Raw genomic sequence first — 14251 nt, 5'->3', positions numbered from 1 at the left:
ACTTCATCAGATGCATGGAGTGAAAATACAGGAGCAGGTATAAATAAATGAAATGATGGGGGCTGCTTTACCAAGTGTCTGGAATTCTCTTCCTGTCCTAATAAACTACACCTTTAAATTTCTCATTAAACTGCCTTTTTTCTGAGGTCTGTCAACCCTATATGATGTCCCCTCTTACCAACAGTTTCATTTTAAAAATTGACAGACAAGTTTAAAACAAACAAGAAGAAATGCTTTTAGACATGCAATACAGGTTATCCCTTGTGACCTTATCGCAAGACATTAAGGCCAATAGTTTAGTCAGATTCAAAAAAGGCTCAATTTCTATTGAATAGCATCTGCAGTTATGCCATCTGGGGTAATTACAAGGGCTATCACTTATGCTCATGAAATAAGCTGATCACCAGCCAGGGTCAGCAAGACACTTCCTCCATAGCATACTATTGCATTACTAGATGCACGATGTTGATGGCAGTTCTCTAACTTTTCCTAGTATAAGCTACTGAGAGCCATTGGCTTGCTTCAGTATGGCAATTCTTGTGCTTCAAGCTTCCACCATTTTTGGAACAACTCAGTAGTGTACAATTCTTGTTTTATCAGGTGTCATTGCTAGATACCTTGAAACGTAGTGGCAACTCAGTGACAGAGTACTCTCACAGTTACAGCTTAATTTTACGAGCAAATGTCAACATCTTCATACCTTCAGGACTGTCTCAATGTTCTTTTGAGACTCAGAAAGGACCTATTATTTTGCAGCAGCACTAAAACATCTACTGGACAGACTGTGTAGCTTCGCTAGATAGCTATCTTTGTCACAGACCAATCACATGACTTGCCCGAGGTCACTTGGCAGCACTAGGAATAGAGCCCAGGTCTCCCAATCCAGTCCTCTATCCATTGGACCACAGATTTAAGATTTCTACAGACCTGAGACTCGAGACGCTGTAGCCATGGTTAGTATTAAAACTGCAACACAATCACTGAATAACACCCAATCAGGGCTCAGATTTGGGTGGAGGGACATGGAGCAATACACCATACTAAACCATCTTAAGCTGCCATTTTGCAATCCCCAATTTTTCATTTTTTTAAAATCAAGTCTCTGCCCTTTGAAGGTTTTCTGTGCAAGTACTAGGCCATTTCCAAGCTGCATCCCTAAAATCTCATTGAGATGCCAAAAATAAGCAGTAGATTGTTTTCTTGACAATCTAAGGTGCTTTACTGGGCTTGATACCTGCCTCGGTGAGGTCTGGCTATACCAGGGGTTCTCAAACTGGGGGGCAGGACCCCTCAGGGGGTTGCAAGCTGGCAGCCTCCACCCCAAACCCCGCTTTGCTTCCAACATTTTAATGGTGCTAAACATATATTAGAAAGTATTTTTAATTTATGGGGGGGGGGGAGCTGCACTCAGAGGCTTGCTATGTGAAAGTGGTCACCAGTACGAAAGTTTGAGAGCCACTGGGCTATACCCATGGGCTCTGCTGGGTTTCTTAGACTTGGCTCCTTCTTGAGTGGAGAAAAACATTAAGGGCTAGTTCCCTTCCAACTGCCCCTCCCCCAGCCCTTCGCCCCCTCCCCGCCCTGCCTGCTCCTGGCCCCGCCCCCTTCGCCCCGCCCCCTATCCCACCCGTCTTCAGTTCACGCGCACGCTCTGGTCCCTCCTCCCAGAGGCAGGGGCGGGGCGGGGCGGGGCGGCTGCTGCTGCTGCTTTACCTCGGAGAGTCCCTGCGGCTCCCGCCCGCCTCCTATCAGCCATCGCAACATCGGGAGTCCAGCCGGGCCGGAGTGAAATCAGCGCCTGGGGAGAGGCAGCTCGCCCGAACAGCGCCCTGACACTTCGATGTTGTCCCTCGCTGCCTCCCGTACGTGGGGTTGGCAGCGTCCAGGAGCAAAGTGGCTTCCGCGCGCCGCCCCGCGGCACCACCTCGAGCTTGGGGAAAAGTCCTTATTAATCGAAATCGCACCGCGGCCGAAGCTCCGTGGCTTCCGGTGGCGTCTGCCGCGCTTAGCTCCAGAGCCAGGCAAAGGGCTAAGAGTGCCGAGCAACTGATCAGCCCATTGTTCCCTCTTATTCGGCTCCTCTCCAAGTTAACTAATCGACATCTTTTCACACTCTCTTCATACAAGACTTTTTTCGGGCCCTTGATCATTCTCATCACCTTCTCTGAAACCCCCCCCTTTATTTCTGGAATATCCTCGGGGTGAATTATACTGCACACACTCTTCCAAATGAGGCCACACCATTGATTTATGTAAAGGTGGATTTTGTGTATTGTATGGTGTCAAGTATCGTGGTAGCCATGTTAGTCTATCCACAAAAACAGCAAGGGGTCCAGTGGCACCTTAAAGACGTAACAGATTTATTTGGGCATAAGCTTTCGTGGGTAAAAAACCCACTTCTTCAGCTGCATGGAGTGAAAATTACAGATGCAGGCATTATACCATGACACGTGAAGAGAAAGGAGTTACTTCACAAGTGGAGAACCAGTGTCTCTTCACGTGTCATTATGTAATGCCTGCATCTGTAATTTTCACTCCATGCATCTGAAGAAGTGGTTTTTTTACCCACGGAAGCATATGCCCAGATAAATCTGTTAGTCTTTAAGGTGCCACCGGACCCCTTTCCTTACGTATCCTAACATCTTGACTGCAGGTGTGCATTGAGCAGAGGTTTTCACTGAACTGTCTACAGTGACAACAAATCCCCTTCTTGAATTTTACCATTCATTTAGGCACCTGTAAGGGGTATGAGTAATTTAATTTTTTTCCTCCAATGTGCATACTTTGCATTTATCAACATAGAATTTAATGTGCCATGGTGTTGCCCATTCATCTAGCTTGTTATGATCTCTCTGAAGTTGCTCACTGTTCCTTCTGGCCCTGACTTACATAATCAAACTTTGTCAACATTTACTACGTTATTTGAGGTACCACAAATTTCCCATATCCCAGAGTAGGAATAACTGTGGTATCTCTGATACTAAAGTATAGTAATCAAATGCTGACCTTTTAATGGTGACCAATTTATGCACCGGAGGAAAGCGTATTTGGGTCTGAAATGAGGCATTATGCCTTGTAAAAAGTAAAATTAACAAGTATTGGTGAAGCCTGAAGGAGTTCAAAATGAAGGATGGCACCTGATCTTTAAATGTTACATAACCTGTATTTTATTCTCATAATAATGTATGTGCCAGTTGGTAGAATGTCAACTTTATGTATAGTTCCATAACTTTGGTGAGTTTTTACCAATCTTAAACCATTGACCTCAACCATAATGTGAACTCAGTATTTAAAGAAAAATGGCTTGTTATTCCAAACTGATGCTCCAATTTCAGTGGGTCATTCCTGCAAAATAATCATTGGAACTAATTACATAAATTATGTGAGTGTTTGCACAGGATCAGACCCTAAAGGTGTCTTGATACACATGGTTTGTTAATAAATTATATAGTCAGTTGCTTGACCACACTTTGGTTCATTATTTCATTATGAAATATACTCATTGTCAGTCAGGTTTATTAATATGGTACAGGAAAAAGGTTCTATACAGTACCAGTGTCCTAAGAGCAGTCCCGTGCTGCAGTGTTCTGCAGAAGGTATGCTCCCCAAGTTACATATTACAGCTGATGTTATTTATATGATTTTACAAGTTACACATTTTTTTACCCATCACTAAAATCCAACCCATCAGTTTCCCACAGTTCCCTAACTTTCTATTCTATTCCTTCCTTATGTTTGTTTTGGATACTAGCATTCCAGGTACTGGTCCGTGAAGGTACTTCCCTAGCTTGTACTAAGACATAAAGCAAATGTATCTTGATTTTGACAAATTTCCTGCCTTCTTGTGCCATTGCTTACTTCAGCAAATGCAACGTGTTATGGAATATTTAACGTAAGTGAACAGGATTATGATATACGCTAGTTTAGGCTATATCACTGTTACAATATTTATACTTCTTGTTATTGGTGCTTAATGCAATATGGTGTGGATAATACATATTATTAATATGATATATATTTATATGCTAGCTGTGTGTAACTTGTAAAATCGGGAAACATGGTAGATTGGTAATGCCCACACATTACTAGTCTCCAGAAGCTACTTGGTGTCTTCTGTGAAATGGCAAGGGAAGAGCAGTCTCAGTCCAGCTCCTCTTGGGGAGGCATGCACTTCACAAAAATATCACAGATGGCACTAATTGCAGCCCTTATTGGCAATTTCAGCAGACGATGTACGATAGACATAGAAATTAAACTATTTTACCCATATTGGCATCCCCTCCAGAGATTGCAACAGGAAGGAGTGCTCTCACTGTACTAGCCAACGAGGTGGTGAGCTCTGGTTAACCAAGCCAGGGAGAGGAGGGGGACCTCCCTTCTTTCTTTTAACAGAGGAGAGGTATGCTTCCCTCTCGCCCCCTGCCCCCACCTAAATGCGGATGTAAATTGAGCTAAGAGCTTGTTTGTCAGACCCTGAATATGTTGGATCTGATAGAACAGTGCCTTTTGTCTTATAGCTTTCCTGACTTGGCTTTTGCCAGATCCATAATCAAAATTCTAATTTTGGGCACATTTTTAATTCTCTCCTTAAATGAATACACACTCTGTTGCCCAGTCTCTGAGATCATTTTCTCCATTACACTAATTTTGAATGGGCTGTGAAATTCTGTGCTTCCTTTCTAAAAGGCTTCTTGCCACCAGTTTTTGTATCTCAAACAGCAGATTTGTAGTACACTTCATGAACACCAGGAAGCACCAATGCAGGAGAATATTAAATTGAACTACCGGTATGTATCCCTAATGGCTTTTCATTCATAATTACAATATTTGTAATGAGTGTACTCGTGATGACAGAAATCCACCAGAACGTATTCCATTGCCTGATTTAGATGCACATTTTTGATTTAATGACTTATTAGCATCCGCCACAGTCAGTCAACAGTGGATCATATTAAGGCTGTATACAATATGAGCATGGCATTTTTATTTTCTCACCATGTTATCCATGAAACAATCATTAATAATATGAAGCTGTTCATACAGTCATCTGCAATTCTATTAATAAAGTTCAACTCAGGTTAGTTTACTGTCAGCATCTAGAAATTTACATGGATGAGTTTAATTGGTACACAAATGTACATGAACATATATAAACAACATACACATGCATATGTATGCATAACTATATCTAAGGCTTTGTCTATACAGTACTATCACTTTTGTCAGTAAAACTTTTGTCAGTTGGGTTGTGAAAAAACACATCCCTGACCGACGAAAGTTTCACCAACAAAAGTGCCGGTGTGGACAGCACTATTTCGGCGGGAGACAATCTCCCACTGACAGAGCTACCGGTGCTTGTTAGGGTGGTTTAATTATGCCAGCAGGAGAGTTCTCTCCTGCCGGCATAGAGTGGTTACACAGGAGACCTTACAGGAGCATAGCTGCAGTAGGACAGCTGTGCCGCTGTAATAGCTATAGTGTAGACATGACCTAATATGTATACACAGGAGTATATATAATATTAGAACTGAGACAATTATTGAACAAATTATGCTGCTTTTTCAATTTGTGAATTGTCTGTAACCATATTACAATTTTTTCACATTTATGTAGTTGAAATTATTCTCCAAATAATTTCTACAAATAACTTCTGTCTTGTAGATTGTGTGTGAGCAGTTTGAAGCAGGTACATAGTAACATTTGGAATCATGCTTATTTTTGAAGAGCTGAGGGGGAATTTTTGGGGAGCAGCAACTAGAATATCTTTTGCGTTTGAGCTTCAAAAGCGGTGCCTAATCCAGACGGTTCTTTTACCTTATTTCTAAATAAAAATATGAGGTGAAAAGTGTCTGCAAAAATTTAGCTCTCCGCTAGTATCAAATACAATCCAAAACATTTTACATGTTAAAGAAATCAAGGTGGACACAGACCAGTTCAGCCACACAAATAGGATATTTTAATGGGAAGGATATTGGTTACATCTCAGTCTGGCCAACAGATTTCTTAATTCTCCACAGATTCCACTGTATGCACAACCAGTGTTGTCTGCCCAAGAGGGTCCCCTTTTTATTGTTTTATGTATTCAATTTTTGTCATCTTGAGCTTGTCATAAATCTCCAGGTACAATTACAATAACAAGTTTAAAAATGTACAAAAATCAATTATTCAAAATAACTACATTAACACATGACACTGACAAAAAAAAAAGAACTCTCCCACATCTGTAAAAAGAAAATAATTATCTCTACTTAATCCACCTACCCAGGAAGAGATTAAATTTTCTATTCTACATAGGTTCTTATGCTGCACTTCTCACTGTAGTATCAGAGCACCTTCTGGTTGTGCATTAGGAAATGTTAGTAACATCTGTCCCATGTTTGTTCTCTCATCCTTTCTCCAGGGGGAGCAGTGTGTGCAGTGGAGTGTATTGTTTTGCTAGGGTGTGTGTTCATTTGTTTTTAATATATATGTTGCTATGTATTTATATTAGAGGAGCCAAGGTCAAAGAAATGTGCCTGGCACTTGGAGTGGAAAGCAGTGAGGTTTGTCACAGTCCTTAGTTCCTGTGGGAGTTCATTCCACAGTTTCAGATGAGCCCCTAAGAAAGTTCTGTTTCCTGTACAGATAAGCTTTCGCCTTATTTTAGAGCGTTCCATTGTGCTAGAGGAGCAAAGTTGTCAAGCAGAGTCTTCAGATATCCTAGGCCCAGGTCATGGAGCACCTTTAAGATGAAGACCAAGACCTTGAATTTGATTCAAAATTCTATGGGAAGCCAGCGTAGCGAGTGGAAGACAAATTTGATGTTCTAGTGGTAGCCTGTGTTACTGGGGAGACAGGCTGCAGCATTCTGTACTAGTTGGACTTTCCTAAATGCTGAAAGTTTCATGCCCAGGTATATCACATTGCTGTAGTCTAGCTGAGAGGTAATGAACGCTTGAAAAACTGAGGCCAGGTCATTATCCACCAGGATGGGTCAGAGACTTCTAGGCAACTGGAGATGGTAGACAGTATTACTTGTGGATGCTGCTATGTGAGAACTTAGCATCAGTTAGGAATCCAAGAGTATTCCTAAACTACAGACTGAATTGACAAATTGTGGGTGTGAACTTTCAGTCAAAAGAGATGTCACTGTGGCTGTAAACACTTCAAAATACAGTAAAAGCTGTTTTATCCGGCATGTGGAAGAATGGGGGGTGCTGGTAAATGAAAAATGCCAGTTAACTAAGAGGGAGGGAACTTGCATGCGGGGTTGGGGATTGGGTGTGGGCCTGGGTTCCGGGAGGGAGTTTGGGTGCGGGAGGGGGCTTGGAGCAGCAGGTTGGGGCAATGAAGGGAGTGCGAGGTGCAATATCTGGGGGACACTCACCTTGGGCGACTCCCTGCAAGCAGTGACCTGTCCCGGGTGTTCCTAGGTGGAGGCATGGGAGCAGCTCCACGCGCTTCCCCCACTCCGACCACTAGTTCCACAGCTCCCATTGGCTGGGAACCGTGGCCAATGGGAGCTATGGGGGCAGCACCTAGGAGCAGCCAAGACAGGTTGCTGCTTGCGGGGAGCCACTCAAGGTGAGTGTGCCCCGGATCCGGCACCCCAGGCCCCGTCCCGTGTCTCAACCCACTGCCCCAAGCCCCCTCCCACACCCAAACTCCCTCCCAGAGCCTGCACTCCACACCCCCTCCCGCACACCAACCCCCTGCCTGCCCTGCACCAACCACACTATAAACCGGAATTTCAATGAAGATCAGAAATGCCAGTTTATAGAGCTTTCCAGTTAGTGAAGTGCCGGATAAAACAGCTTTTTACTGTACTTTCCTCTGCCCACCAGCATCAGTTCTGTCTTGCTCAGGTTCAGATTCAACCAGCTGTTTTTCATCCATGAACTGGCCTTGTCCAAGTGTGATGGGTTGGATCACAGAAACCCCCTTGGGGCTGCCAACTGATTGCCAAAACTACTTCTGTCCCTGCCTTCCCTGCCAGCTTGGGACTCCAAAACCCTGCCTGGTTGTGTCAGACACACTTGCCAGCTACAAACACAGATCCAGGTCTGAACCACCTCCCACAAACTGCAGGCTTAACTGAAAGCAGCTTAAGAAGTGTTCCTGTCTCTAACACTCCAACTCCCAGTGGGGTCCAAACTCCAAATAAATCCGTTTTACCCTGTATAAAGCTTATACAGGGTAAACTCATAAATTGTTCGCCCTCTATAACACTGATAGAGAGATATGCACAGCTGTTTGCCCCCATCCCCAGGTATTACTACATACTCTGGGTTAATTAATAAGTAAAAAGTGATTTTATTAAATACAAAAAGTAGGATTTAAGTGGTTCCAAGTGATAACAGACAGAACAAAGTGAATTACCAAGCAAAATAAAATAAAACATGCAAGTCTATGCCTTATACAGTAAGAAAGCTGAATACAGATAAAACCTCACCCTCAGAGGTGTTCCAGTAAGGTTCCTTTTACAGACTAGTCTCCTTCTAGTCTGGGTCCAGCAATCACCCACACACACCCCCCCCCCGTGGTTACTGTCCTTTGTTCCAGTTTCCTTCAGGTGTCCTTTGGGGGTGGAGAGGCTACCTCTTGAGCCAGCTGAAGACAAAATGGAGGGGTCTCCCAGGGGTTTAAATAGACTTTCTCTTGTGGGTGCACATCCCTCCCTCCCCCTGTGTAGAATCCAGCTACAAAATGGAGTTTTGGAGTCATATGGGCAAGTCACATGTCCATGCATGACTGAGTTCCTTACCAGCCAAGCCACATTCCTGAGAAAGCTCAGATGTGGACTGGCATCTCCAATTGTTGGCTTAAGTGTTTCTTGATTGGGCACTTACTGAGAATAGTCTTTTCTCAGGAAGCTGTCCAATTGCTTCACTGAGGCTACTTAAGATTAAACAAGTACATAGCCAATATTCATAACTTCGAATACAAAAATGATACATACATACAAACAGGATGAATATATTCAGTAGATCATAACCTTTACAGAGATACATTACATGGCATATGTAGCATAAAACATATTCCAGTTATGTCATATGTACATTCATAAGCATATTCCCATAAAGCATTATGGGGTGCAACGTCACACCACACACTGGGCCATCTTGGTGGTGGTGGTATGGTTGTATGTGGTGAATAATAGGTAGAACTGTGTGTCATCTGCATATAGCTGGCATTTGAGACCATGTTGCCTGACCAAATCATCTAGTAGATGCTTGTAGATGTTGAAAAAGACCAGCAAGAGAATTGAACCTCATGGGACTCCACTAGTGAGGGGTCTGGTGGTGGAGGTACAGTTTCCTATCACTACTTGTTGGGTGTATTCCTCCAGGAAGAACACGCACCATTTTGGTGCATTCACCTAAATCCTTGCCACCTCTCTCAGGTGGGACAGCAGCAGTAGTTCATGGCTGACAGTGTTGAATGCTGTAGAGGGGTCCAGGAGGATGAGAATGGATGTCTGCCCTCTATCCATTGACAGCAAGAGATTTATCATCACTGCCAGTAAAGCAGTTTCAGTTCCATGTCCTGGCCTGAATCCAGATTTTGCCAGGTCTAGAACATGAGTTTCAGCTAGATGAATTTGTTGTTGGCCTTTGGCTATCTTCTCTATGACCTTGCTTCAGAATGGGAGGTTTGATTCTGGGAAAGTAGTTGGTTAGAACTAATGTATCTACGGGGGTTTTCTTCAGTGTTGGTTGGACCATTGCATGTTTGAAGGAGGAAGGGAAGATTCCTTCTCTGAAAGAAGTGTTGACTATTTTGGTCAGGAGTGGCACCAGTTGCTCATGCCTTGTTTCACAAACCAGGAAGGGAATAGGTTGATTTCACAAATAATAAATATTATTGGACCTTACAATGTATCCTGAAGATCATTGTACTTGGGGGGAAGCAAGTTCACAGCCTAGGGGCCCTCCTTATAATACCCAGACTCAAGGGGTGAAAACCTGGTCCCATCGGCTAGGGTTTCAACCTAGATGTATACATTTTGGGACTGTAATCTTAAATACTTCAGTCGATCTTATCTGTCAAGTGATAGTACAAGAAATGAGGTGGCCTCTGGGGTAGCCCAGTCCAAACCTTTGAATAGCTTCATAGGGAAAAAATCAACTCCTTGAATTGCACTGATAAGTGAAACAAAAGTCAGTGCAGTCTTTGAGGAACCAGAGAAATATGTTCCATGTGTGTCAGGTAAGCAGACAAATGATTACAGGGGCAGGATCGAGGCCAGATTTTAATGCTTTTTAAAATTTGGCCAAAGTTTACACATTTCAAAGAAAGTGCTCTCTGATTCATACCAAAGGCCAAGGGGGAGAGGGAAGCAGTCTGTGAATGGGAATAGAGGGATAGGAGGGAGAGCGAGACACAGCGGAGAGAGAAGTGTGCAGTTAGCTCCAGGCTGGGAAGGAGGGCCCAATGGTTCCTACCTGCTCGCCAGCCTGATTCTGCGCACTGTGGCAAATCAGCCACAATGAGGTTCCCACATTGTTCCCTTAGTGCAACGGAATCCTATTTGTAGTTAGAAGGGGAAAAATAACTAAAATGTATTATAATTATGATTATAGAATTCAAATGAAGTATGTTTCCTATTTTGAACCTAATGCTGCATAGCATGCAAAACTGCATACAAATTAGACTTAATGTATGGAGTATTTTTGCTTTTTCCATTAAAAATTAGATGTAGAAAATGAAGAACAAGAGTTTTCTGACATTTTATCTATAATTTTCTCTGTAAAATGGACACAGCATAATTGTAAGTATGTAATGGTAGGCTGATGGGATCTAATTAAAAACACAAACAGAAACAAGATTCAGTGCATGCTATTACCAGGGGCTGAGATGGAGTGGCAGGAGGTTTCTATGGAGGGAGAGGTTAACTTGTCTTTAAAAACAGACCAAATCCTTTAACCCCACACAAAGCCTTAATAAATGGACCCTGAGCATAGAAATTCTGCAGTAGGCCTGAGGGACTGGAATCCTCCACCAGGTGGGAGAACACCTGGCCATTCCAGGAGCTGCAGCAGCAGCTACACAACCCTCACCTAAATTTTTGGCCTGTGGACCTGAATTATCATGGATTCATGTCAATTGGCTACACTCTGCCCCACCAAATCCCTATGTGGTGGTGTGGATTGAGGCTCTGCGCATTCTATTCTGCTCCTACAGATTCTTATACCACACTTATCATCATAGTCTCTGATCACTGCTCTGCAGCCCACTGGTATGGAATCCCGACTGCATGGGCTCTCCACAGCTTCCCCCACTCCGTTCAATGGACATGGGATTTTTCTACCATTTTTGTGGTCCTTTGTGATTAGATCTGATGCATAACTATTTGGAGATGAGCCCTGACTAATTTGATTTTCATAATTCCTTGCTTTGCTTTTGCTTGACTCTTTAAAGGGGTAAACCTTAAAAGGTTCAAAGGTTCAGTTCAGTGCAGATAAGCAATCAAGCATACAGATGATTTTCCAAAATATTAAAGCTTCACAAGTAGAAAAAAAATGAGCTAGAACTCTCCTGATGATAATGGGCTCTCTCATGTCATATCTATTAGGGCCCCCTTCCATTTGGGCCAGAAATACCAAAAGCAATTGCCCTTTTTATAGTAATTGGCCCTTTATTATTTATATTACAGTAGCGCTTTAGTCACAATCAGGGCCCAATGTGCTAAGTGCTATATAAACGTAGTAAAAGACAGTTCCTGCCCCAAAGACAATGCAATCTAATTGAAGAAAAGATGCCACGAACAGTGGGAGTGAGGGTAAGACGAATAGAAAGAGATGGTTACATAGATTCCATTTGTGTGCACAATTGGCCTCTTTCAAGATTTTTTTAAAATTGTTTTAACTAGACCTGGTTGGAAAAATTCCAGCAAAACGTTGTTTCATTAGAATTTGCCAGTTGGATGAAACTGAAACATTTTTTGTAGAAATCGGTTGAGTTCACTGAAGTTCCAACCAAACCTAGGCAGGAGTCTGGCAGAAACCTACTTGGTTTCTTGCCAGATCTTCAGCAGGCTGTCTGGCAGGCTGTTGGGGACCCTAGGGCTTCTAGGTTCTGGACCCTCTAGGCAGCCCACTATGCAGACTGCCCCAAGGTCAGAGATTCCAGGTCTCCCAAGGTCTGTGTCCCAGGGGCAGATCACCATGTGGATTGCTTCAGAGTTGAGGGCCCCAGGCTTCCACATTCCCTTTCAGAGAGAATTTTGAATTTTTGCGTTTTGTTCCTAATCACAATAAAATCAGATTTTGAAATACTAAAATCCTCCATGAAACAGAATTACCTTTCTCCACTCAGCTATAGTTTTAACATTTAAATATGCAAAATATGTTGTTGATTTCCCATCTGGTTTGAGTCATAACCAAGAAGTATGGAAGTGCATACAAATGGAAAAATAATGATGATGATGATGGGGGGAAGTTATCCACATTTTTTCTAACTACAAAAGTGTTCAAATTTGGTTATAATTTATGGCAAAGTTTAAGGTCAGTTCTTATTTTAGCTGGACCATTTCACACATCCCTAATTTAAAACCAGACAAAGGCCTACTTTTGTAGCTATTTAATGAATTAGAAATATGGTTGATCTGTTTCCATTTTTAATGCTTCAATTTGCTGAATTATCTGGTTTATTTGTGCTTGAATGATCATTTTTCTGCCTCCAGGAACCCAGCAGACTTTTCTGTATTGGATCTGTGGTGTAATCTCTGGAGTTTTTGTGCATTTTATGAATATATGTGCATATTTTTGTGCCTCTTTTATTTGTGTTTTTCCAGTCACATTTTGCCATGTGAAGGGAAGCAGCATAATGATATATATTGTCATACTGTTATGTTTGCTTTTACATTGCATGCTTTGGAGTTTCTACTTCTGCTCTACAGCAAATATGTTTGTACTGAAAAATTAGAAAAAAGCAGTGCTCTAACCATGCTAGGGATTCTGAAATTGCTTACTATATTTTGTGTAGAAGTGTAGAGAATAATTTTTTAGAACAATTGACAGGCAATTGTAAATTGCCAAATACTCTCATCTTGATTGGATTGTGATGTCAACATAAACCCCCAGATGGCATTATAACCTTGTTTTTCTAAGCCATTTGTTTTCATAATGCATGGATCTGATTCCATTGTTTAAAAAGAAATTCTCCTCACTCTCATGGTAGATTTGAACAAAGAAATTACAGCAGTACTCTGTTCTATTTATTTTTAAAGTTTCCAATTTGTATACGTTTTGGTAATTCAAATGCAGTAGCCTTGAACCCAGCCTTCAGACCTGATGGATGTTTAATGGAATCATGGAAATTATATTATACTCCAGATATTAAAGTCCACAAGCTAATGATGTCCTGCAACAGCTATTCAATAAAAGATACCATTCAATTTTTAAAGATCATGATTACAGTAAAATTAGTTACATTTCAACAACTTTACGAGAAAAGTGTAAATCCAATTATGACCAACGCTTTACAATAGATGGATATTAACTGATGCTGTGTTACAAGGGAGTCTATATAGTATCACATATTACAGCTACATGAATACCAAAAGAGTTCACTAGGGTTCATTTTACCTTGAAGAATACCTCCCCTGCAAAAAATACAAATGGTTAGCCCCTTAATGTAATATGTTGTCTATCTCTGTGCCATCAAGCAGTCAAAACTGATTTAAATTACTGTTCAAAATGCATTGATATGTAATAAAATTACAATTAAAAACAAAATGGTGTTTTGCAAGTCTGTCAAACCGTACTTGGGGAACAGACAGCAGGATATACTATATACATCATGTGCTGGGGCAGGGGGTTGGGGTGTGGGAGGAAGGGTGAGGGGTGTGGGCTCTGGGCTGGGGCAAGGGGTTGGGGTGCAGGAGGGAGACAGGGGGGCAGCATTTACCTCGGGCAGCGCGTCTCCCAAAGTGACCAGCACACACACCTCTCCGGCAGCAGCTCCTAGGCGGGGGAGGGCCAGGGGGTCATGTGCCGCTGCCTGCTGGTGCCTCCTCCGCAGCTTCCATTGGCCGCAGTTCCCAGCCAATGGGAGCTGCGGAGGCAGCACTTGGGGCGGGGGGTAGCGCGTGAAGACACACCCACCCCCCCAGGGGCCACAGGGACATGCCAGCCACTTCTGGAGTGAAGCAGCAGGGAGGGAGGGAGGAAGAGCAGGCAGGGAGTCACCTTAGCCCTGCTGCTGGCATGTCTCTGCATGCCCCCTGGGGGAAAGGGGACAGCAGTTCTCCATGCGCTGCCTCCCCCCC

At 42.7% G+C, this 14251-nt stretch overlaps 1 protein-coding gene across 2 annotated transcripts in view; it reads right to left on the bottom strand.

Annotated features, from left to right (window-relative positions):
- The window catches only part of WDR41 (WD repeat domain 41), a 40790-nt gene extending 38809 nt beyond the window's left edge, over positions 1-1981 (bottom strand). For both annotated transcript variants that reach the window (XM_074952693.1, XM_074952694.1), the window contains exon 1: positions 1714-1981. In XM_074952693.1, the coding sequence (XP_074808794.1) occupies positions 1714-1764 (51 nt within the window). In that variant the 5' untranslated portion in view covers positions 1765-1981. The remainder of the gene's footprint in view (positions 1-1713) is intronic.
- Positions 1982-14251: the final 12270 nt, after the last annotated feature.

Source organism: Natator depressus, chromosome 5 (genome assembly GCF_965152275.1).
Source record: "Natator depressus isolate rNatDep1 chromosome 5, rNatDep2.hap1, whole genome shotgun sequence".
NCBI lineage: Eukaryota > Metazoa > Chordata > Testudines > Cheloniidae > Natator > Natator depressus.
The sequence above is the reverse complement of the archived record's forward strand: the minus strand, read 5'-3'. Positions and strand labels throughout refer to the sequence as shown.